The sequence below is a fragment of the Thamnophis sirtalis genome, unplaced genomic scaffold, assembly GCF_051295495.1.
Source record: "Thamnophis sirtalis isolate CommonGarterSnake01/CBP01778 unplaced genomic scaffold, rThaSir2_p1.2 scaffold_7, whole genome shotgun sequence".
Classification (NCBI taxonomy): domain Eukaryota; kingdom Metazoa; phylum Chordata; class Lepidosauria; order Squamata; family Natricidae; genus Thamnophis; species Thamnophis sirtalis.
The window spans coordinates 95,486,103-95,507,787 of record NW_028261387.1 but is presented as its reverse complement, the minus strand read 5'-3'; the positions used below and the strand labels follow the sequence as shown (position 1 = coordinate 95,507,787).

At 44.1% G+C, this 21,685-nt stretch overlaps 1 protein-coding gene across 1 annotated transcript; it reads left to right on the top strand.

Moving 5' to 3' along the window:
* LOC106546502 (interferon regulatory factor 4) lies at window positions 1-17,918 on the top strand. Its single transcript, XM_087720879.1, has 8 exons — window positions 1-250; window positions 432-624; window positions 5,244-5,334; window positions 6,776-6,836; window positions 8,189-8,279; window positions 12,608-12,994; window positions 14,981-15,099; window positions 17,043-17,918. Exons 1-8 carry the CDS (start codon window positions 74-76, stop codon window positions 17,166-17,168), a joined length of 1,245 nt encoding a protein of 414 aa, XP_087577005.1. The 5' UTR covers window positions 1-73; the 3' UTR covers window positions 17,169-17,918.
* Window positions 17,919-21,685: the final 3,767 nt, after the last annotated feature.

The following is a 21,685-nucleotide window of genomic DNA, read 5'->3' as shown; positions in this document are numbered from 1 at the left end:
AGCTCGTCCGGCGGGGCACTTTCGGCTCGGCCCGTCCGTGGTCCCGGGGCAAGGGGGCAGGCAGGGCGCACACATGGCCGGGGAGGCGCCGCAGCCCATGCGGCTGAAGGAGTGGCTGCTGGCCCAGGTGGAGAGCGGTCGCTATCCGGGACTGCGCTGGGAGGACCGGCAGAAAACTGTCTTCCGCATCCCTTGGAAACACGCCGCTAAGCAGGACTACCGCGAGCCGAAGGACGCGGCGCTCTTCAAGGTACGACGGGGCTGGGGTCGGGGTCGGGACCCCCGCCTGGCTCAACCCTCCCCGGGCATCCAGGGGGCGCCCTTCTCAGGCTGGCAGGGGGCAGGGAGAGCAGTTGCAGCGGGTGGGTGGGTGGGGGGCTTGGCTCTGGGCTTCCTGACTGCCTCCCCCTCCTCCTCCCCCCCCCCCGCAGGCCTGGGCAGTCTACAAGGGCAAGTACCGGGAAGGGCTGGACGAAGCCGACCCCTCCGTCTGGAAGACGCGTCTTCGCTGCGCGCTCAACAAAAGCCCCGATTTTAAAGAGGTGCCCGAGAAAAGCCGCTTGGAGGCTCTGGAGCCTTACAAAGTCTACCAGGTGGTCTCCCCCGAGGCGGCCCAAGACGCAGGTAGGACAAACCCCCCCCCGGGGGAGGGGGCTTGGGACGGCTGTTTCTCCCTCCCTCTCCCCCCCCAGCTGGGGACAGGAGCAAGGGCTCAGGACCTGGGGAGGTGGGGGGGTGGGGGTTCCAAGCGTCTCCCTCTCTGGGTTCCCCCTAAAATTGGCCGCATCCGGCACCTCTGCCAGTCTATCTCTATTTGCAATTCCCCCCCCCCCAAAAAAAAGGTTGAATCTGGAAATAAAAGGGGAAATTTACTAGCTTTTGGGGTGATGTGGGGGGGGTTTGCCCTCCAGGAGATTGTGGGGTGGGGAGAAAAGGTACTTTGGTGACATCTGATGGGAATACAATTAATTGTGAACTGCTCCCTGTACATCTGTCTGTCTGTCTGTCTGTCTGTCTGTCTGTCTCTATCTATCTATCTATCTATCTATCTATCTATCTATCTATCTATCTATCTATCATCTACAGGATGTCTATATCTGTTCATCTGTCACTGTCTGTCTGTCTATCTATCTATCCATCCATCCATCCATCCATCCATCCATCCATCCATCCATCCTGTCTATATCTATCTATCATCTGTCTGTCTGTCTATCTATCCATCCATCCATCCATCCTGTCTGTCTGCTGTCTGTCTGTCTCTATCTATCTATCTATCTATCTATCTATCTATCATCTACAGGATGCCTATATCTGTTCATCTGTCACTGTCTGTCTGTCTGTCTATCTATCTATCTATCATCTACAGGATGTCTATATCTGTTCATCTGTCACTATCTGTCTATTTATCTATCTATCTATCTATCCATCCATCCATCCATCCATCCATCCTGTCTATATCTATCTATCATCTGTCTGTCTATCTATCTATCCATCCATCCATCCATTCTGTCGTCTGTCTGTCTGTCTATCTATCTATCATCTATCTATCTATCCAGCTAGCTATCATCTCTGTCTATCTATTGTCTGTCTGTCTGTCTATCCAGCTAGCTATCATCTCTGTCTATCTATTGTCTGTCTGTCTGTCTATCCAGCTAGCTATCATCTCTGTCTGTCTATTTATCGTCTGTCTGTCTATCTATCTGTTTAGCTAGCTAGCTAGCTAACTATCATTTATCTAATTGCTTTAGGTCCTCCATCCTGGACAGCCATTTGTTTCAAATGATATAGCAATAGCAATAGCAGTTAGACATATACCACTTCATAGGGCTTTCAGCCCTCTCTAAGCGGTTTACAGAGTCAGCATATCACCCCCACAGTCTGGGTCCTCATTTCACCCACCTCGGAAGGAGGGAAGGCTGAGTCAACCTTGAGCCGGTGAGATTAGAACCGCCGAACTGCAGATAACAGTCAGCTGAAGTGGCCTGCAGTACTAACCACTGCGCCACCTCGGCTCCAATATAGAGATATAAAATCTCCTGCTCGAGCAGGGGGTTGGAGTAGAAGACCTCCAAGGTCCCTTCCAGCCCTATGAGTCTATGTTTTGTCTGCGTGACTGCCTATCGCTCTCCCTCTATGTTTTTTATCTAATTTGTCTTAATAACCTACTATTTTATCTCTCTGTTGCCTATACTATCTGTCTGTCTGTTCCTACTGACCTATCCAATTTTAAAACTGTTCCAACGCTCTCAGAGAGGGTAATGTACAGATAACAAGAGCCAAACATAAAAACAGTATATAAGATTTAAAATTCCAAAGGGCAAGGATGAAGAGCAAGAAAGAGGATTAGGGGACTGGAGACTAAAACACATGAAGAACGGTTGCAGGAACTGGGGATGTCTAGTTTAATGAAAAGAAGGACTAGGGAGACATGATAGCAGTGCTCCAATATCTCAGGGGTTGCCACAAAGAAGATTTGGGGGTCAAGCTATTCTCCAAAGCATCTGAGGACAGAACAAGAAGCAAGAAACAAGAAGTAGAAACTGAAGGAGGAGAGATTCAGCCTGGGATTAAGGATTAAATTGTAGGTGCTCCATTACTGGAGGTTTTTAAACAAGAGATTGGACAGTCATTTGTCTGGAACCGTAGGGTTTCCTGCCTAAGCAGGGGGTTGGACTAGAGGACCTCCCGAGATCCCTTCCAACTTCGTGATTCTGTTTGGTTCTGAATTTAAAAGCAGGGGGACAGGTTGCAGGGCGCTCACCAGCCCCACGCCAGTGGACTCCCTTCTACACCCCAAGCAAGGGGCCACGTTTCCATATCTTCATTTCCGTAAATTCAAAATCAAAACCATCTCCTTTATGATGCTAATGGCGCAGTGGTGAAATGTTAATTTTTTTTACTACCAGTTCTGTGGGCGTGCTTGGTGGGGGGATCATGTGACTGGATGGGGCGTGGCTATGCCATCATGTAACAGGGGGATCAAAAGGCAGAAACTCATTTTAACAGTGTCCTGCTGGAGCAGGGGGTTGGACTAGATGACCTCCAGGTGCATTCCAGCCCTGGATTATCCTCTGAAGCTGCATCTAGTGCCAGGTTTGTAGTCTTTCCTTCCTCTCCGAGGAAGGAAAGCCGAGGTGGCGCAGTGGTTAGGGTGCAGGCCACTTCAGCTGACTGCTATCTGCAGTTCGGCGGTTCAAATCTCACCGGCTCAAGGTTGACTCAGCCTTCCATCCTTCCGAGGTGGGTAAAATGAGGACCCGTATTGTTGGGGGCAAGAGGCTGACTCTGTAAACTGCTTAGAGAGGGCTGAAAGCCTATGAAGCGGTATATAAGTCTAACTGCTATTGCTATTGCTATTCCCTCCCTCCCTCTCTTTTCTCTCTCTTTCTCTTTCTTTCTTTCTTTCCTTCTTTCTTTCTTTTTCTTTCTTTCTTTCTTTCTTTCTCGTCACCCCCCCACTCCCCCATTTTTGCCCTAGCAGGCCTCAGGGAAGCCTTTTGGCAGCAAAAACAGACCCCCACCCCCGCATTTTCCAGAGAACCTGTAGTAAAAAAAAATGCTTTAAAAGTTTTTTTTTTAAAGTTCCGAAGATTACCTGTGTGATGTGCAATCCTCAGAACTGGTTTTTTTAAAACTTTTTAAATACTTATTTTACTACCAATTAGGGCGAATCGGTAGCATTTCACCCTACTTGAGGAATGGGGGAGAGGAGTGGGCCTCTGGGATCCTCAAAGTTTACAAACTTGGCATCTTAACTAAGTGTCACCTTCTGCCTTTTTCCTGGGCTGCTATGAAAAGGCCCCCTCTCTTTCTCTAGGCCTCACAACCCTTCAGCTGCCTTCCGGGAGATATCAGAGACCAAGGTTAACCAGATAAAATAGAATCGAAGAACAGAGTTGGAAGGGACCTTGGAGGTCTTCTAGTCCAACCCCCTGCTCAGGCAGGAAACACTACACCACTTCAGACAAATGATTGTCCAATCTCTTCTTAAAAACCTCCAGTGATGGAGCATTTACAACTTCTGGAGGCAACTTCTGTTCCACTGGTTAATTGTTCTCACTGTCAGGAATTTCTCCTTAGTTCTAAGTTGCTTCTCTCCTTGATTAGTTTCCACCCATTGCTTCTTGCTCTACCCTCAGGTGGCTTGGGGAATAGCTTGACTCCCTCTTCTTTGGGCAACCCCTGAGATATTGGAAGACTGCTATCATGTCTCCCCTAGTCCTTCTTTTCATTAAGCTAGACATCCCCAGTTCCTGCAACCGTTCTTCATATGTTTTAGTCTCCAGTCCCCTCATCCTCTTTCTTGCTCTTCTCTGCACTCTTTCCAGAGTCTCCACATCTTTTCTACATCGTGGCGACCAAAACTGAATGCAGGATTCCAAGCGTGGCCTTCCCAAGGCCTTATAAAGTGGTATTAACCCTTAATGGGATCTTGATTCTCTCCCTCTGTTGATGCAGCCTAGAACTGTGTTGGCTTTTTTGGCAGCTGCTGCCCACGGCTGGCTCCTATTTAAATGCTTGTCCACTAGGATTCCAAGATCCCTTTCACAGTTATTACTGTTGAGCAAGGTACCACCTATACTGTACCTGTGCATTTCGTTTTTCTTGCCTAAATGTAGAGCCTGACTTTTTTTCACCCTTGAATTTCATTTCAGAATAGAATAGAATAACAGAGTTGGAAGGGACCTTGGAGGTCTTCTAGTCCAACCCTCTGCCTTTTGTTAGATAGCGCCCAACGTTCAGGTTCAAGAAGTGCTGGGTTCACACAACCACAATGATGCTTTCATGTGGATGACTCCCAGGTTCACGCAGAACGCAGAAGGAATTGTTGTTTTGTTAAAATATTCATGGCTGGGAGAGACCTGGGAACCAGGTCAGCCAATGAATAGGCGTAGCAGCTGAGTCGGCCAATGGGAGCTTAAACAGATCTGAGTCTGTGCTGAGAACTAAAACTGAAACTGGTCTGCTGCTGTGATCTGAAACTGAAGAATGACCTGCTGGTATTGTACATTTATTAATCTGTTTTTATGTATATAAAGAAGTTAATGAATCCAGCTGAATCAGTGATCTGTGTCTGCTTTCTGGATGTGATTTTTCTGCAGCAAACTCTGGCGTGTTTCTCCCAAACCATTGATTCACAAAAAATTAAACCTATTATTAAACCCAGGTTGGTGTTAACTTCACCTGGAGTGGGAGGGGTTGTGTGAATCTACCTTTTGTGTCTTTGTTGTTGTGGTTTCCAGAGATGGAAAGTGGGACAGACTCACCTCTGCAGCCGAAATGTCCCTTGGCACCAGGATCTGAAGCGCCACAGCCCATGGCTTGTCAGAGAAGGTAAGCCTGTGGGTGGGATCTCTTCAGATCCTGTAAAGGATCGTCAGAACAGATCCCCACTCAAAGAGATCTCTGCTCACCTACACAGCAGGTTTTTTTAAAAAAAACACCAGGTTTCTGAGGATGAGGGTCCAGAGGGAGGAATATTTGCATTTTCTTGCCTTAAAACTTGGTCTTGGCAAAGAAGCATTGGGTGGTGTTACGTCTTGAATGTATGCAGAGGGTTTCTCAACCGTGGGCCCTTGAAGGTGTGTGGACTTCAACTCCAGAATTCCCCAGCCCACATGTCGGAAAAGGTGACATTTTGACTGTGGAATTAATGAATAAACATGCAGTCTGGTGTTTTAAATGTATTGTGATGTTGATTTGTAGATTTCAAAGACTATTCTGCTTGAAAAGCCAGCCTATATCTTTCTTTCCTCCCTCCTTCCTTCCTACCTTTCTTCTTCTTTCTTCCTCCCTTCCATTCTCCCTCCCTTCCCTTCTGCCTTCCTCTCTCACCTCTTTCCTCCCTCCCTCCTTCCTTCCTCCCTCTCTTCTTTCTTCATTCCTTTCTTCCTACCTTCCTCCTTTCTTCCTCCCTCCCTCCTTCCTTCTTTCCTTCCTTCCTTCCACTTTCCCTCCCCTCTTTCCTCCCTCCCATTCTTCCTCCCTCTCTTCTTTCTTCTCCCTTTCTTCCTCCCTTCCTCCTTCCTTCTTTCCTTCCTTCCTTCCACTTTCCCTCCCTCCTTCCCTCCTTTCTTCCCTCCCTCCCCTCTTTCCTCCCTCCCTGCCTTCCTCCTTCCTTCCTTCCCACTGCTCTTCTTTCTTCCTCCCCTCCCTTCTTCCTCCCTCCCTTCCTCCTTCCTTCTTTCCTTCCTTCCTTCCACTTTCCCTCCCCTCCTTCCCTCCTTTCTTCCCTCCCTCCCCTCTTTCCTCCCTCCCTGCCTCCCTCCTTCCTTTCTTCCCACTGCTCTTCTTTCTTCCTCCCCTCCCTTCTTCCTCCCTCCCTCCCTCCCTCCCTCCTTCCTTCCTTCTACTGTCCCCCCTCTTTCCTCCCTCCCCCCTCCCTCCTTCCTTCCTTCCTCCCTTCTTTCCTTTATCTTCCTGCCTTTTTCTCCCTCCCTCTCAGCTTTTCTTTTCTCTTTATCTCCCCCCCCCCAATTTGAATTTCTGCCCATCCCAACCAGGGACTCTGGGTGGTGAATTTACCTTTATTTTCTTTATTGAACTCAATTAATTATTACGTAAATGGAAGCGTTCTTAAAATGAAGACAATTCGCACCACGAAGACCACAATTAAAATCTCACAGGTCTTCGTCCCATGGCTTTAAAACACACTTAGCAGCTCTTATTTTGGAAACCAGGAAGGGGGGTCGGGGAGGGGGGTTGTATATCCTAACCACAGAGCCTGCCTCTGAGTAGGAAGTTTCTGCTCTGGATTTTTTCTTCTGAAACGCAGCTTCCCTAAAGATGAAAATAGCAGCTTCAGATCTGGAACAAGTGCCCGTAGTTCCAGATTGGTCAGGCGGCAGAAACCAAAACTGATTCTTTATTGCTGCTTGCATGTTTGCAAGAATCTTCCCAGGCTGTCTCCATTTTCAAGGGAACAGCCAGAAAAAAAGTATTTGGCCAGATCTGCCCCCCCACCTCTCCTGCTTCCCTCTTGCTTCAATGCCATGGCCTTCGTGGGAGGGGGGAAGGGGGGAGGGAAGCTATATGGCAGGAGTCAAGGGGGAATTCCAGAGTGCTTTGTGGAGATAAGCTTTGCTGGAGATAAGACCTCAAGGACACTCGGCCAGAGGAAAGAATGGCTCAAGGATGGCTGTGTTTGAATGAGAAGAAAAGAGAAGAGGAGATAATAGATTATTGGAACGGAAATAGGAATAGAATATGAAATGGAATAGAATATGGAATGGAATGGAATAAATAGAATATAGGATGGAATAGAATAGAATCAGAATTTAGAATAGAATAGAATATGGAATAGAATAGAATATGGAATAGAATAGAATATGGAATAGATTAGAATATGGAATGAAATAGGATAGGATAGAATAGAAGAATAAGAATTTAGACTAGAATATGGAATGGAATAGAATATGGAATGGAATAGAATATGGAATGAAATAGGATAGGATAGAATAGAAGAATCAGAATTTAGAATAGAATATGGAATGGAATAGAATATGGAATGGAATAGAATATGGAATAGGATAGGATAGAATAGGATAAGAATTTAGAATAGAATAGAATATGGAATAGAATATGGAATGGAATAGAATATGGAATGGAATAGGATAGGATAGAATAGAATAGAAGAATCAGAATTTAGAATAGAATATGGAATGGATAAGATAGGATAGAATAGGATAAGAATTTAGAATAGAATAAGAATTTAGAATGGAATAGAATAGAATATGGAATGGAGTGGAACAGGACAGAATAGAATAGAGCTGGAAGGGGCCTTGGAGGTCTTCTTGTCCAGCCCCCTGCTCAAGCAGGAGAACTTATACCTGTGATGGCAAATCTATGGCACGTGAATAGCTTGACCCCTTCCTCCTCTCTGGGGCAGCCCCTCGACTACTGGAAGATGCTCTCCTGTCTCCCCTGGTCCTTCTCTTCCCTAGACTAGCCAGGCCCAGTTCCTGTGACCGTTCATCATAAGTTTTAGCATCCATTCCCCTCATCCTCCTGGTTGCTCTTCTCTGCCCTCTTTCTAGAATCTCAACATCTTTTCTTGATAGGTTTCCATCCATTATTCCTTGTCCGGCTTTCGAATAGCTTGACCCCCCCCTCCAGAAAAAAATTCCAGACTGCGCATTTAGGCGCCTTCTTCCCAATTTCAACCACTTTCATTTCCTTTTATCTCCAGGACAAACCATCTGCAGAGCCTGATGGGAAAAGGCATGGCGACGCGGGGGGGCCTCCTCTCCCCCAGAATATGAGCAGTGCACACCTCCAGGGTAAGGCGAAAACGAAGCCACCTCTTCGTCTCTGATTGGAAAATTATGGAGAGGTGTTTTGAGGGCAAGATACGATAGTTGCAATTGCCTTGAGTTATTTGTAAAAAACTGCTATAGCCTTTAGACTTCCATACCGCTTCACGGTGCTTCTACAGCCCCTTTTAAGAGGTTTACAGAGTCAGCCTCTTGCCCCCAACCATCTGGGTCCTCATTTTTCTGACCTGGGAAGGACGGAAGACTGAATTGATCTTGAGTCGGTCAGGATCGAACTACTGGCAGTGAGTTAGTCTGCAAAATTGAATTTTAGTCACTGTGCCACCACAGGAAGGAAGGAGGGATAGGAAGGAAGGAAGGAAGGAAGGAAGGAAGGAAGGAAGGAAGGAAGGAAGGAAGGAAGGAGGGAGGGAGGGAGGGAGGGAGGGAGGGATAGGAAGGAAGGAAGGAAGGAGGGAGGGAGGGATAGGAAGGAAGGAACGAAGGAGGGAGGGAGGGATAGGAAGGAGGGAGGAAGGGATAGGAAGGAGGGAGTGATAGGAAGGAAGGAAGGAAGGAAGGAAGGAAGGAAGGGCAATAACACCAGTAATAGGACTTATATACCGCTTCACAGTGCTTTTACAGCCCTCTCTAAGTGGTTTACAGAGTCAGCCTCTTTCCCCCTAACAATCTGGGTCCTCGTTTTACCCACCTTGGAAGGACAAAAGGCTGAGTCCACTTTGAGCCAATCAGGATTGAACTGCTGGCAGTGAGACGTGAGTTAGTCTGAAAAACTGCATTGTAGCCACTGTACCCTAAAGGAAGGAAGGAAGGAAGGAAGGAAGGAAGGAAGGAAGGAAGGAAGGAAGGAAGGAAGGAAGGAAGGAAGGAAGGAAGGGTGGAGGAATGGGTGGATGGAAGGAAGGAAGAAAAGGGAAGGAAGGGAAGGAAGGAAGGGTGGAGAAATGGATGGATGGAAGGAAGGAAGGAAGGAAGGAAGGGTACTGTTCTGCCCCCCCCCCCTCTGGCCTGTGAGTAACGCAGACACAGGCTTGGCTATTTGCCACTCTTTAATCACAGGAATTACAACTCCGTTGGCTGAAAGCCCAGACAGACACTCTCATGCAAGAAGGGTGGCCAGCAACCCAAACCAAACAGAACGGACATACAAAACAGACCAGACAAAGAGTTCCTCAAGACTGTTACAAACGGTTGTGTCCTGCAAAAGGACCCCTCCCAATTTCTCACTTATATACTCTCTTGGGAGTATATAAGTGAGCTTCCAAACCGGGCTATCTTTAGTCCCAATTCACAGTTTGCCCCCAGCAAAAGCACCAATTCAGGTACGAGAGGCTTTGATTCCTTACCACATCCTGTTCAGCATTTCGCTGGCCATGGCTGAGGCTTGTAAAAGCTAAGCTGGGTCGGGGCTGGTTGGCTTTCGGATGGGTTAGGAGCAGAGAGAGCGATGCAATAGGGAAGTGTGCCAGGAGGAGGTGGGCACAAAGTCGTTCCATATCATTGGCCGAAACAAAAACGAAACAAAACACAGAAACGCCAAAAAAATAAAAATAAAAAGGAGGAATTGCAACCGATTCGAAGAACTATTTATTTCCTTCTTCGTTTGGAGAAAGGAAGTTGCAAGTTGAAGCAGTTTATCAAAAAATTAGCTAAATGCAAGGATAAAAAAACCCTTTGTTGTGGCCCACCAGTGGCCAATGGAGCTGGCAGCAGATTCGGAGAGTGAGGAGGTTGGGGAGGAAGATGGGCCAGTCCTGGAGTCTGGGGAAGGCTTGGATGAGGGCTCTGTGTCGGAGGCAGAGAGGGGGCCAGAGCCGTCCGACAGTTATCAGCTGCCTTCAGAGTCGGACATCAGTGAGGCTGGAGCCTGTTCCCAGTGTGCGCATGCGCAGAGTTGCCAGACGAAGGGAACAGCTAAAGAACAGGGGTCGACTTGGGAGTAAGGCCACAGGTGGACGATGAATGGCCCCTCCCAGAGGGAATAAAAGAGGAGCGAAAGGGGAGTGGAGTTTGCAGGAGACAATCAGTTCACTTAATTGGTTCGTAACTCTCTGAGGCTCCTTGCCAAGTTCTGCAGATCTCGGCCTGGCAGCTCTCCAAGCCAGATAAGGTCTGTGACCGTAAATCCTCCCTTGAAAGACTCTCCTGGATGTGAACGAGCAGAATTCACAGTCAGTTAATAAAAGGGGTTTTTTTCGGGACAAGGAATCTGCTTCATGCTCTTGGGAAGCCTCGCTCAGAACACCCTTATTGATTGATTGACTGATTGATTGATTAAATGCCTTTAGATCAGTGTCCACCATTCGTAGCCACAAAGATTTACCTTCTCCCGGATGAACTAAAAACTTAGATCATCATGTATGTAAAATATAGTCCTCAACTTACAACCGTTCATCTGTTCAAAATTACAACAGAACTGGAAAAAGTAACTTAGGACCAGTTTTCATACTGGAACCGTCATAAATATGAGTCGGCTGCCAAGCGTCCCAATTTTGATCATGTGACCATGGGGATGTTGCAGTGGTCATAAGTGTTCAGCATTCCCATGCTCACATGATCCAAATTCAGAGACTTGACCAATGATTCATATTTATGACGGCTGCAGTGTCCCGGGGTCATGTAGTGGCCCGATTCACTTAACGGCCATGTTACTAGCTTAACAACGGCAGGGATTTGCTTAAGAATTGTGGTAAAAAACGGGGCAAAACTTACTAAACAGCTGACTCGCTTAGCAACAGAAATTTGATGTTCAGTTGTCATAAATCGGGGACTACTTGTAATCAGCAGAGGGCCTTACCTCCCAAGAGTTGTGGGTGCCGCATTGCTGGAGGTTTTCAAAAACCAGACTGGACACCCATTTGACTGGGATGGTTTGAGGGCCCTGCCTTGAGCAGGGGGTTGGACTAGATGACCTCCAAGGTCCCTTCCAGCCGCAGAATTCTGTGGATTCTATTTTGAAGCCCCAAAAGTCATATGGCCTTACAGACTCCATAACTACGCCATGGGGTCAATTTCTGATCCTTGCATTTGACCCTGGTCCCTAATTTGTTTTACTAAATGCATATAAAAAGGTTATATAATATATTGATAGAAATAGATTCTGAAACAGAGCTAGTTTAAAGACTGTATGATAAAATGGGCACAAAAGTTTGAAGAACCAATAATGATGGAAACATGGGAAAAGATACGGGTAAGAAACGTAAAATTTACGCAAGCCCAAAACTTGAGAGAGAATTTTTACAAGATGTTTTACAGATGGCATTTAGATCCTAAAAAAATAGCTTGTATGTATCCGAACTTACAACCTAAATGCTGGAGATGTGATTGTGCTGATGCTACGCATTATCATATATGGTGGACTTGTAAAAAAGTCAAAGCATTTTGGATAAATATATGGTGGATTATTCAAAATATTCTTAAAAAGAGGATAAAGTTTACTCCTCAGTTATTCTTGCTAGGTATAATTACAGATTGTACACTTATAGAGATAATTTGATTCTGAACTTAACAACGGCAGCAAGATTGTTGGTGGCGCACTACTGGAAGAAGGAAGAATTGCGTATTATTCAAGAATGGGCGTTAAAAGTAGTAAACTTAGCAGAGATAACTAAAATATCAGCATACCTCAAGGATCATTCAGATGAGAAATACAAGCTGGAATGGAGAAAATGGATTGATTACATTCAAAATAAATATGGGACTAAGAAACTCCAGATAGCGTATGAATGAATGAACAAGGAATGTTACAACTTATCTAAAGTTAGTTTTACGAAAGGGGAGTTAAAGCACAAGCGAGGGACGATGCTAAAGTTAGTTAGTTTATTTTATGCGCAGCCACGCTGAACCACATAGGAAAAAACAGACTCCTAAAGTACAGAACATCCTGATAGTACTCCATAACATCCTGATAATTCACTCTAGATGTGCCTTACCCAATGACGCCCAGGATTTGACCATATATAGACAGAACTTCCCTGAGCAGTAGATTAGCAATTGTAGTTTGACAGGCTGTCTTAAATCACATGCTGATTGCTCCTCCTGCCTTTGTCCTATCTCAATAAAAGGGGCTCCCAGACCCCAATCTGGGTCGTCTCATCCCGAGAGAGCTCGTGTCCGTGTCTTTTCTCAACATTGGCCTCATGGGTGACCCACGGGTACTTCACATGATTGCTAAATGTTTATACCCTGTATTTGCTCTGGGGGGCTGCGGGGAGAGGGGATGTGGGATTGGGGGGCAGGGAGGGAAGGGGAAAGGTATATAATTGTAAAACTTATTAAAACTTTTAATTTAAAAAAAAAATTCTGATCCTCGCTGTCCTCTTAACCCCTTCCAGATTGCTGCCTCCACATCCGCCTCTACTATTGCGATGTCCTCGTGACACAAGCGACCACAAGCGCAGCGGAAGGTTGCCGGATCACCTTCCAGCCGGATCACGATGCGCTTTACGGTCCCGGCGGCCTGGAAGAAATCCAGTTCCCTCCTCCAGATGTCCCGGGCTACAGAATTTGGTCTCCCAAAGACATCTGGGTCCTGAAGAGATTGCTCCCACATCTGAACCGCGGGGTGCTCCTTTGGATAGCCCCAGAAGGAGTCTTCATGAAGCGCCAGTGCCAAAGTCGGGTTTACTGGAAGGGGCCGCTGGCACCCCATAAGGACCAGCCCAACAAGCTAGAGAGGGAAGAAACCTACCAGTTGTTGGACACGCAACAATTCTTCCAGGGTGAGTGCCCGCTTCGGGTTTCGCTTGGGGAAGTTAGAACACAGTTCCCCAACCTTTCGGGATTGGAGGCCCAAAGGAAGGGGGCGGTCCAGAGGTGGGTCCCTACCAGTTCGCACCTATTCGGTAGAACCGGTTCGTCAAATCTACCGAACCGGTTAGAAGAGGTTCCACCAGTGGACCCGGAAAGCAGGCCACACCTACAGAAGAGGTTCCAAACTTTTTTTTGAAACCCACCACTGGTGGGTGTGTAATGTCCCGCGGTTATCTACGCATTAATAATGATCTAGTAATATTTCCTGATACATTTTAGGGACCTTTCCTTACGTAATTGGTGTTTCCTTTCATACTTTTGGATTTCTAATTTCTGTTTCCGTTAGTTGGCAATAGCTAAAACCAATCCCACGTGAAAAAATATTCAAAGCCTTCTTGATTTTAATTGTCAATTTATTTATTCCTGCACGTTGTAATATTTATTCATTTACATATCTCTGTTTTCCCACTGTTGTGCAAACACAATTCCAGCAGCTGCTCACATGTGTAAAATTAAATATATATTACACTCCCTTTCAAATAGCCAACAAAATATTTCTGGTTTTAATTGCTTTATGATTGCTTCTAACCACTAACTTCTGAATAGCTACTTGGACCGACCTAAGTACTAATTCATAATTTCATATCCAGTCACATGGGCGGCAAGCCACTCCCATCCAGTCACATGGGCAGCAAGCCACTCCATCCGGTCACATGGGCAGCAAGCCACTCCCATCCGGTCACATGGGTGGCAAGCCACTCCCACAAAGGAGGCCACACCCACAGAGTAGGTTCCAACAATTTTTGAAACCCACCACTGGGGCGGTCCCTTTATACGTGCATGTGCGCGCATAAACGGGGATGCAAATACACACGGGGCACTCAAGGTGGCGGCTGCGTGCATGAGGCATGACGGTACTGCACTCGTAGGATTCTAGCGTGGTGGTAGCGTGCTCGTGTGGTGCTCGTGGCAACAGTTGTGCCCTCACACGTATGGCAATGCCACCGCACCTGCAGTGCTCATGGCGACACTAGCGTGAGTGGGGGAGTTAACGGAAATTGGGGGCCCAAACCGTTTGGGTCTTGAAGAGTCCTATATTAGTCTTTATTACTTCTGTCGTCGATTTCTTTTAATGATCCTATATGTCAATCCTGCAGCCATCTTTCCTTTTGAGTCTTTGGCCTGCCACACTTTCTATTCTTCTTCGATGCCTTTTTCTATTGTGGGAAAATGGGAGGGGGGGATTGTACGGAGTTCGATGATATGTAGCCATAACAACTTTCTTTCTAGAAAGCCAAGGTCATCATCCTTAGTCTCTGCACCTCTGCACCTGATTGGATGGGTGGAACTGCCAGCGTGGCAGTGGGAGATTGGACCATGGGATGGGATGGTGGGTGTGGGGGCAGGATCTTGAACTTTCAACTGGGTGGGAAAAAATGGGAAGCGTTCAGATTCGGGTTTTCCCAGATGTGCCAACATGGCTCTCTTAATCAATTCGAACTTTGAGGAATCCTTTGCCTCGGACTCTGATTTACTTTTGGATGCTATTTGGAACCCTGACACCATGATCCCTTGCGGGGTGGAGTTTGGGCAACTGAATGCAGCTGAGGGTTTACTGGCCGGATGCCCTTCCTGTCACCCCCTGTGGTGTTATATTCAGCAGATACAATCTCAACATGCCCAGGGAGAGAAATATCTGCCTCCACCTAGGATTGAACTCACAGCCTTCTGATTGTGAGGTGGGAGCTCCCCCTCTAGGCCAAACACAGTATTCAGTCCATATTCCCTCTTACTCTCATGTAATTCTAACCATCAATTCCCAGAATGAAAATTTCATTTCTTTCCGTTTCTCTCTCTCTCTCAAAAAAAAGCTCCACATTTTTGACCTCGATATAATTAAATGTCCAGTTTCTTTGATCAAGGAAATCCTTAAAAACCTCTTGTATTTCTCTCAGAGTTACGAAGCTTCCTCAGACACGGAAAGCCGCTCCCACAGTACCAGATCCACCTCTGCTTTGGAGAAGAATTCCCACCTCTCCCCAACCAGAAGCTCCGGAGGTTCATCACGGCCCAGGTGAATATTTTGGCGACCGCGAAGGGTCTCATTGAGCCACTGTCTTTCCTGACTTAACCAGGTTAATGGAGGGTTTGTGGATTGCAGAAACACCAATGAGGGTCAGTGGAGTGGCCAGTTAATCCCCAGACCCTTCACACACTCAGGGTTCAGGTAACTCCGTCCAATGAGGAAACATCTAACACACATCCATGCACCCCGTTTTACATCTCTCGTCCTCCTGGATACCGAGCTGGAGAGAAAGAGAGGCTCACAAAAACAGGCCTCTCTCTCTCTCTCTCTCTCTACTGCACAACTAACTGCGGGAAACATATTTCTCAAGCAGTGATTGGTTACTGCTCGTGCCCACCTGGCCAATGGAAGACGGCTGTCTCAAAGTCTTGCAATTACTCTCATGGGCCATTAAGGGTTTCATGGAAGGGATTCTATGTAGGTAATCCTCAATTTGTGACCAGTTGCTTAGCAACCATTTGAAGTTACAACAGACCGCCCCAAAAGGGACTTCCAACCCCCCCTCCCCTCCCTGGAGTCACACGATCACATTCTGGACAATTGGCAACTACTAACCTGCATTTATGACTGTGATTTACAACAATCAGCATTTCCTTAATGGTTTTCACCATTTGTCCCAGATTTCGTGATATTCCGTCTCTCCCTCGTCTTTGAGTACTAAAGTCAGCCTGTCCGTTTCTGCGCACATCAGTATCTTACTTATTATTTCTTGTTCCGGGGGAAATCTCTTTGTTTTTCCCAAGTTTTGTGCAAAGACCAGTCTTGTTGCCGTTAAAATATGCAACATTAAATATAATCCACCTTTGCTATGTTTTTTCTTTTGTGGTCCTGTTCTGACCCCTCTCGTCCCACACCAACACACTCCGAGCCAAAGATAAGTTACGGCATTTAATTAACAGACAGACAGGTCCTTGGAAGCAAACTGGCACAGACAAGCTTGGGCAGCAATCCAGCACAGATAAGCCGTGGCAGCAATCCAGCCTGCCAAGCTCACAATAATGTTCTCCGACATTAGTTCCTGCATTGACTTCTGCAAGAGGGGCGTGTGCACAAGCAGTCCTTTTTATAGTCTGGAGAGGAGCCTAATGACCATCAGCTGAGTGCAATTACCTCTTGTACTTGCGCAACTGTTCCTGAGGCCTATTAGCTCTTCGGTGCCGGGCATCGAGGAACAACTCACTGCTGACGTCAGGATCACACTCCCTTGTCTCCTCCCCACTGGTCCAAGGCTCAGGCGCCTCCTGGTCGCCAACCAGCCTCTCTGCGCCCTGCTCGGAGTCAGAACCCTGTCCAGGGTCCTCCATATCCTCCAGAGCCGACACATAGGGCCCCTCACTGTCGGAGTCTGGTGGCATCTCCAACGGCTCCTGCTGGGCCACAACAGGTCCCTAATAGAAATAGTTCTGGACTCAACTCTATCCTTTGATTTAACATCTCTTCCAACCACTTTCTTATCTGGTGCCAAAAGGCCCTGGCTTTAGAGCACTCCCACCACTTAGGATAGCAATAGCAGTTAGACTTATATACCGCTTCCTAGGGCTTTCAGCCCTCTCTAAGCGGTTTACAGAGTCAGCATATCGCCCCCAACAACAATCCGGGTCCTCATTTCACCCACCTCGGAAGGACGGAAGGCTGAGTCGACTCTGAGCCGGTGAGATTTGAACCGCCGAACTGCAGAACTAGCAGTCAGCTGAAGTAGCCTGCAGTGCTGCACTTTAACCACTGCGCCACCTCGGCTCTCTAGAAGGGTAGAAGGTTCTTAGCTCAACATTACATTTCCAGCATCGCAGCGATAAGTTTTTATTAATTTTAGCTAACCTGATACAAGCCCCTGTTGACTGTACTTGCTCCTGGGTTCATACATGCGCTATACCTGTGCACACTTGGACGAATGTCCCCCCCCCCTCTCTCTCTTTCCGCTTGCTCTCTAGGTGGAACCTGTGTTTGCCCGCGATCTCTGCCTCCACGCCCAGCAGTACCTCCAAGGCTCTCATACCTGCCCTCCGAAGACGCCCAAGAAGATTGCCCAGATCCTTCAGCTGCTCTCCTCCTCTTGACCCTCTCCGGATGTCACCGCTGACCTGGAATGAAGTCCTGGCTGCTTCTGTGGAGCGACGACCAAGGGACCCCCCTCCTTCAAGACTCAGGCCCTTTTCTCAGGAATCCATGGCTGGCTCGTGCTGAGATCTTGTAGGAAGGGGGACTCTACGTTTGGCCTGGATGTTCCTTTTTTGAAATCTATATACTGTGTTTCTCCGTAAATAAGACAGGGTCTTATTTTCTTTTGAACACCGAAATAAGTGCTTGGACTTATTTTCCGTGGAGGTCTTATTTTCGGGAAAACGGTATATATAAATGAGATGCACCACAGACACGTACAAATACAATTTTTTATTTAAAAAATGTGAGAATAATAATAAGAACCAATGTGAACTAAAATGGAACAGAGGAAGCAGGAAGAGAAGTGATTAAAAAAAGCTTTTATGAATAAGGTCTCTGTAATTAGCCTGGATATTCCTTTATTTTAAAAAGTGTGTATGTGTATCCTTGTTTCCTCTGTTCCATTTAGTTTATATTCTTATCGTTCTTAATATGTGATACAGATAGAGATAAGACAGACAGACAGATAAATTAAGGATAGATCTGATGATAGATAGACAGACAGACAGACAGATTAAAGGTAGATCATAGACACAGAGAGATTAAAGATAGATGGTAGCTAGACAGACAGACAAATAAATTAAGGATAGATTATGATAGACAGATTAAAGATAAATGATTAAAGAGATTAAAGATAGATAGATAGATAGATGATAGATAGATAGATAGATAGATAGATAGATAGATAGATAGATAGATCGATAGACAGACAGACAGACAGATTAAAGGTAGATCATAGACACAGACAGATTAAAGATAGATGGTAGATAGACAGACAGACAAATAAATTAAGGATAGATTATGATAGATTAAATATAAATGATTAAAGAGATTATAGATAGATAGATAAATAGGTAGGTAGGTAGGTAGATAGATAGGTAGATTAGTAGATAGATAATAGATAAGGATAAATAGACAGACAAATAGATTGTAGGTATGAATGAATGAATGTGTGTGTGTGTGTTTATATACACATACACACACATACACATTTTAAGAACGATAAGTATTAATACAAACTAAAATAGAACAGAGAAAACAAGGAAAAAGAAAAAACAGAAAAATATTTTATGAAATCTTTTATGAAAATCTTTTATGAATAAGCTCTGGAATTTACTTTTTTAATATATAGCTATAATTTTTATTAAATATTTTAAGGACAACAGGAATGAATGTAAACTAAAAACATAGAGGAAAGAAGGAAAAAAAATTACAGAAGAAGGTTGTATGAATAAAAACTCTGTGATTCTGGATTTCCCTTTTTAAAATATATATAATTTTTATTAAAATTTCAAGAACAATAAGAATTGAACTATTGTTTAATTAAATTAAACAATAAACTAGAACAAAACAGAGGGAACAGGGGAAAGAGAAATAATGGAAAGCATTTGTTTGAATAAGGGTTCTGTGTTTAGCACGGATGTTCTTTTTTTAATATGTATAATATTTATGAAATGTTTTAAGGGCAGTAACTAAAAGGAATATAAACTAAAATAGCACTGTGAAAACGGGGGGAAAAAAGAAAAAGTTAAAAGTGCAATAACAAAAAAAGTAGAAAAAAGTTATAAAGAAGAAATACAGTTAGTCCTCGGCTTAACAACAATTCGTTTAGGGACCTTCCAAAGTTACGATGGCACTGCAAAAAAAGTGAATTATGGCCATTTTTTCACACTTACGACTGCTATAGCAACCCCATTGGTCACGGATGCAAATGACTCAAAGTTATGACGGTCGCAAAGTCCCAGAGTCGCGTGATCTGAAAAAAGCAAAATCAATGGGGAAGCCAGATCCACTTTACAACCATGTTACTAAATGAACAACTGCCATGATTCACTTAACAACTGGGACAAAACTCAATTGTCTCACTTAGCAATGGAAATTTGGCCTCAGTGGTGGCCTTAAAGCAGTGTTTCTCAACCTTGGCGACTTTAAGTCCTGTGGACTTCAACTCCCAGAATTCCCCAGCCAGCTGGCTGGGGAATTCTGGGAGTTGAAGTCCACACAGGACTTAAAGTCGCCAAGGTTGAGAAACATTGCCTTAAGGACTCCCTGTATAGAAAGAAACAGCTTCTGATATTCTTCACAGCAGTTATATTTTATATGTGCTATTATTATTATTATTTTTGAATCTGAAGTTACATTAGGAATCTCCCTTGTGGGTCTTTGCAGGGTGTGTTTGTGTGTGTGTTCTGAACTGTGAGAGAAGCAGTACAATCAACCTTACTTGAGCTGCGCGAGAATCACTCGGTTGAACTGGGTGGCCGCAGGCATGGAATGAATCAAAATAAAATGAGGATTTGCAGACTCTTTTCTGTGTTGGTTTCTTATTTTTTTTTCCAGAATTGAAAACTTGAGATATTATAAGCCATCCACAACATAACAACCAAGAAGGGAGCCTGCCTATTAGGGCCATATGTTGTGACCATCATGAACCAGGTTTTATGACATGGGTTGGTCATTAAGCGAACGTGGCATTCGTGATATGAATGCTGCAGTCATTAAGTAAAGCCACTGTTTTGTTTATTTGTTTATTATAAGTATGTACTATTTAAATGATTAGATGACAGGTGATATGGTTAGATAGGATAGCAATAGCAGACTTATATACCGCTTCATAGGGCTTTCAGCCCTCTCTAAGCAGTTTACAGAGTCAGCATATGGCCCCAACAACAATCCGGGTCCTCATTTTACCCACCTTGGAAGGATGGAAGGCTGAGTCAACCCTGAGCCGGTGAGATTTGAACAGCCGAACTGCAGAACTGCAGTCAGCTGAAGTAGCCTTATACACACACATACATACATACATACATACATACATACATACATACATACATACATATAAAGAATATATATACAAATAAAAAAACAAAAAAAACACAAATATAACAAAGGCAACAGTAAAAATATTGGGTTTCTGTCGTGATGGACTCTTGTGACGAGCCGATTGACAGAGAATGGAAGCAGTTAGCTTCCTCCCATAATTGGGGCACACCAGGGGTTGTGACTTATATATATATATATGAATGATAGATGGATAGATGAGAGGAGAGAGATGAGAGGTAGAGAGGATAGATAGATAAATGATAAATAGATGAGAGATAGATAAATATAGATAAATGAGATGATCGGTCGATCAATTGATGGATAAAAGATATAATATAGATCATGATACTTTGAAATAGAGGAAGTAATAGATAGGTAGACAGGCAGACAAATGGATGAGAGAGGCAAGCTAGCTGTCTAAATTTTGGACTTAAGCTTATTTATGGCATCTTCCAGTAGAGGGAAGCCGTGACTATTTTTCTCCAGTCTCATTTCCTTGTTCTTTCTGATGATTTCAACTTCTTGAGGGTTTGAGGTTTTTTTTCTCTTCTTGCCTTGCTGGCAAAGGACATCGGACAATTCAGATTCATATGCAGGAAAGGGCCTGTTACAGAGGCTGCCTTTTAAATTATTTTTAATATATGTATTGCTGTCTTATAGTTTTATCATGCTTTTTATCTTTTTACTTTTTGATTTGGGAGCTGGGTGGAGTTGGTTATAAGGAGGGTTGCTATATATAGATAGAAAATAGTAGAATAAAATGAAATAGAATAGAACAGAGGATCGAGTAGAATAGAATAGATAATAGAATAGAATAGAAATAAGAACGAAATAATAGAATAGAATGGAATAGAATAGAATAGATAATAGAATAGAATAAATAGAATAGAATAGATAATAGAATAGATAATAGAATAGAATAGAATAGAATAGAATAAATAGAATAGAATAGAAATAAGAACGAAATAATAGAAAATTATGGAATAGAATGGAATAGATAATAGAATGGAATAGATAATAGAATAGAATAGATAATAAAATAGAATAGATAATAAAATAGAATAGATAATAGAATAGAATAAGAATGAAATAATAGAAAAGAATGGAATAGAATGGAATAGATAATAGAATAGATAATAGAATAGAATAGAATAAGAACGAAATAATAGAATAGAATGGAATAGAATGGAATAGATAATAGAATAGAATAAATAGAATAGAATAGAAATAAGAACGAAATAATAGAAAATTATGGAATAGAATGGAATAGATAATAGAATGGAATAGATAATATAATGGAATAGATAATAGAATAGAATAGATAGAATAGAACAGAAAAAGAACGAAATAATAGAAAATTATGGAATAGAATGGAATAGGTAATAGAATGGAATAGATTAGAATGGAATAGATAATAGAATAGAATAGATAATAGAATAGAACAGAAATAAGAACAAAATAATAGAATAGAAATAAGAACGAAATAATGGAATAGAAATAAGAATGAAAGAATAGAATAGAATAGAAATAAGAACGAAAGAATAGAACAGAAATAACTAAAGACTAGAGTAGAATAGATAATAGAATAGGA

Coding starts and splice junctions, on each gene's coding strand:
- LOC106546502 (XM_087720879.1), top strand. CDS start 74: ATGGCCGGGGAGGCGCCGCAGCCCATGCGGCTGAAGGAGTGGCTGCTG. Junction 251..431: donor AGGACGCGGCGCTCTTCAAG/GTACGACGGGGC, acceptor CCCCCCCCGCAG/GCCTGGGCAGTCTACAAGGG. Junction 625..5,243: donor CGAGGCGGCCCAAGACGCAG/GTAGGACAAACC, acceptor TGTGGTTTCCAG/AGATGGAAAGTGGGACAGAC.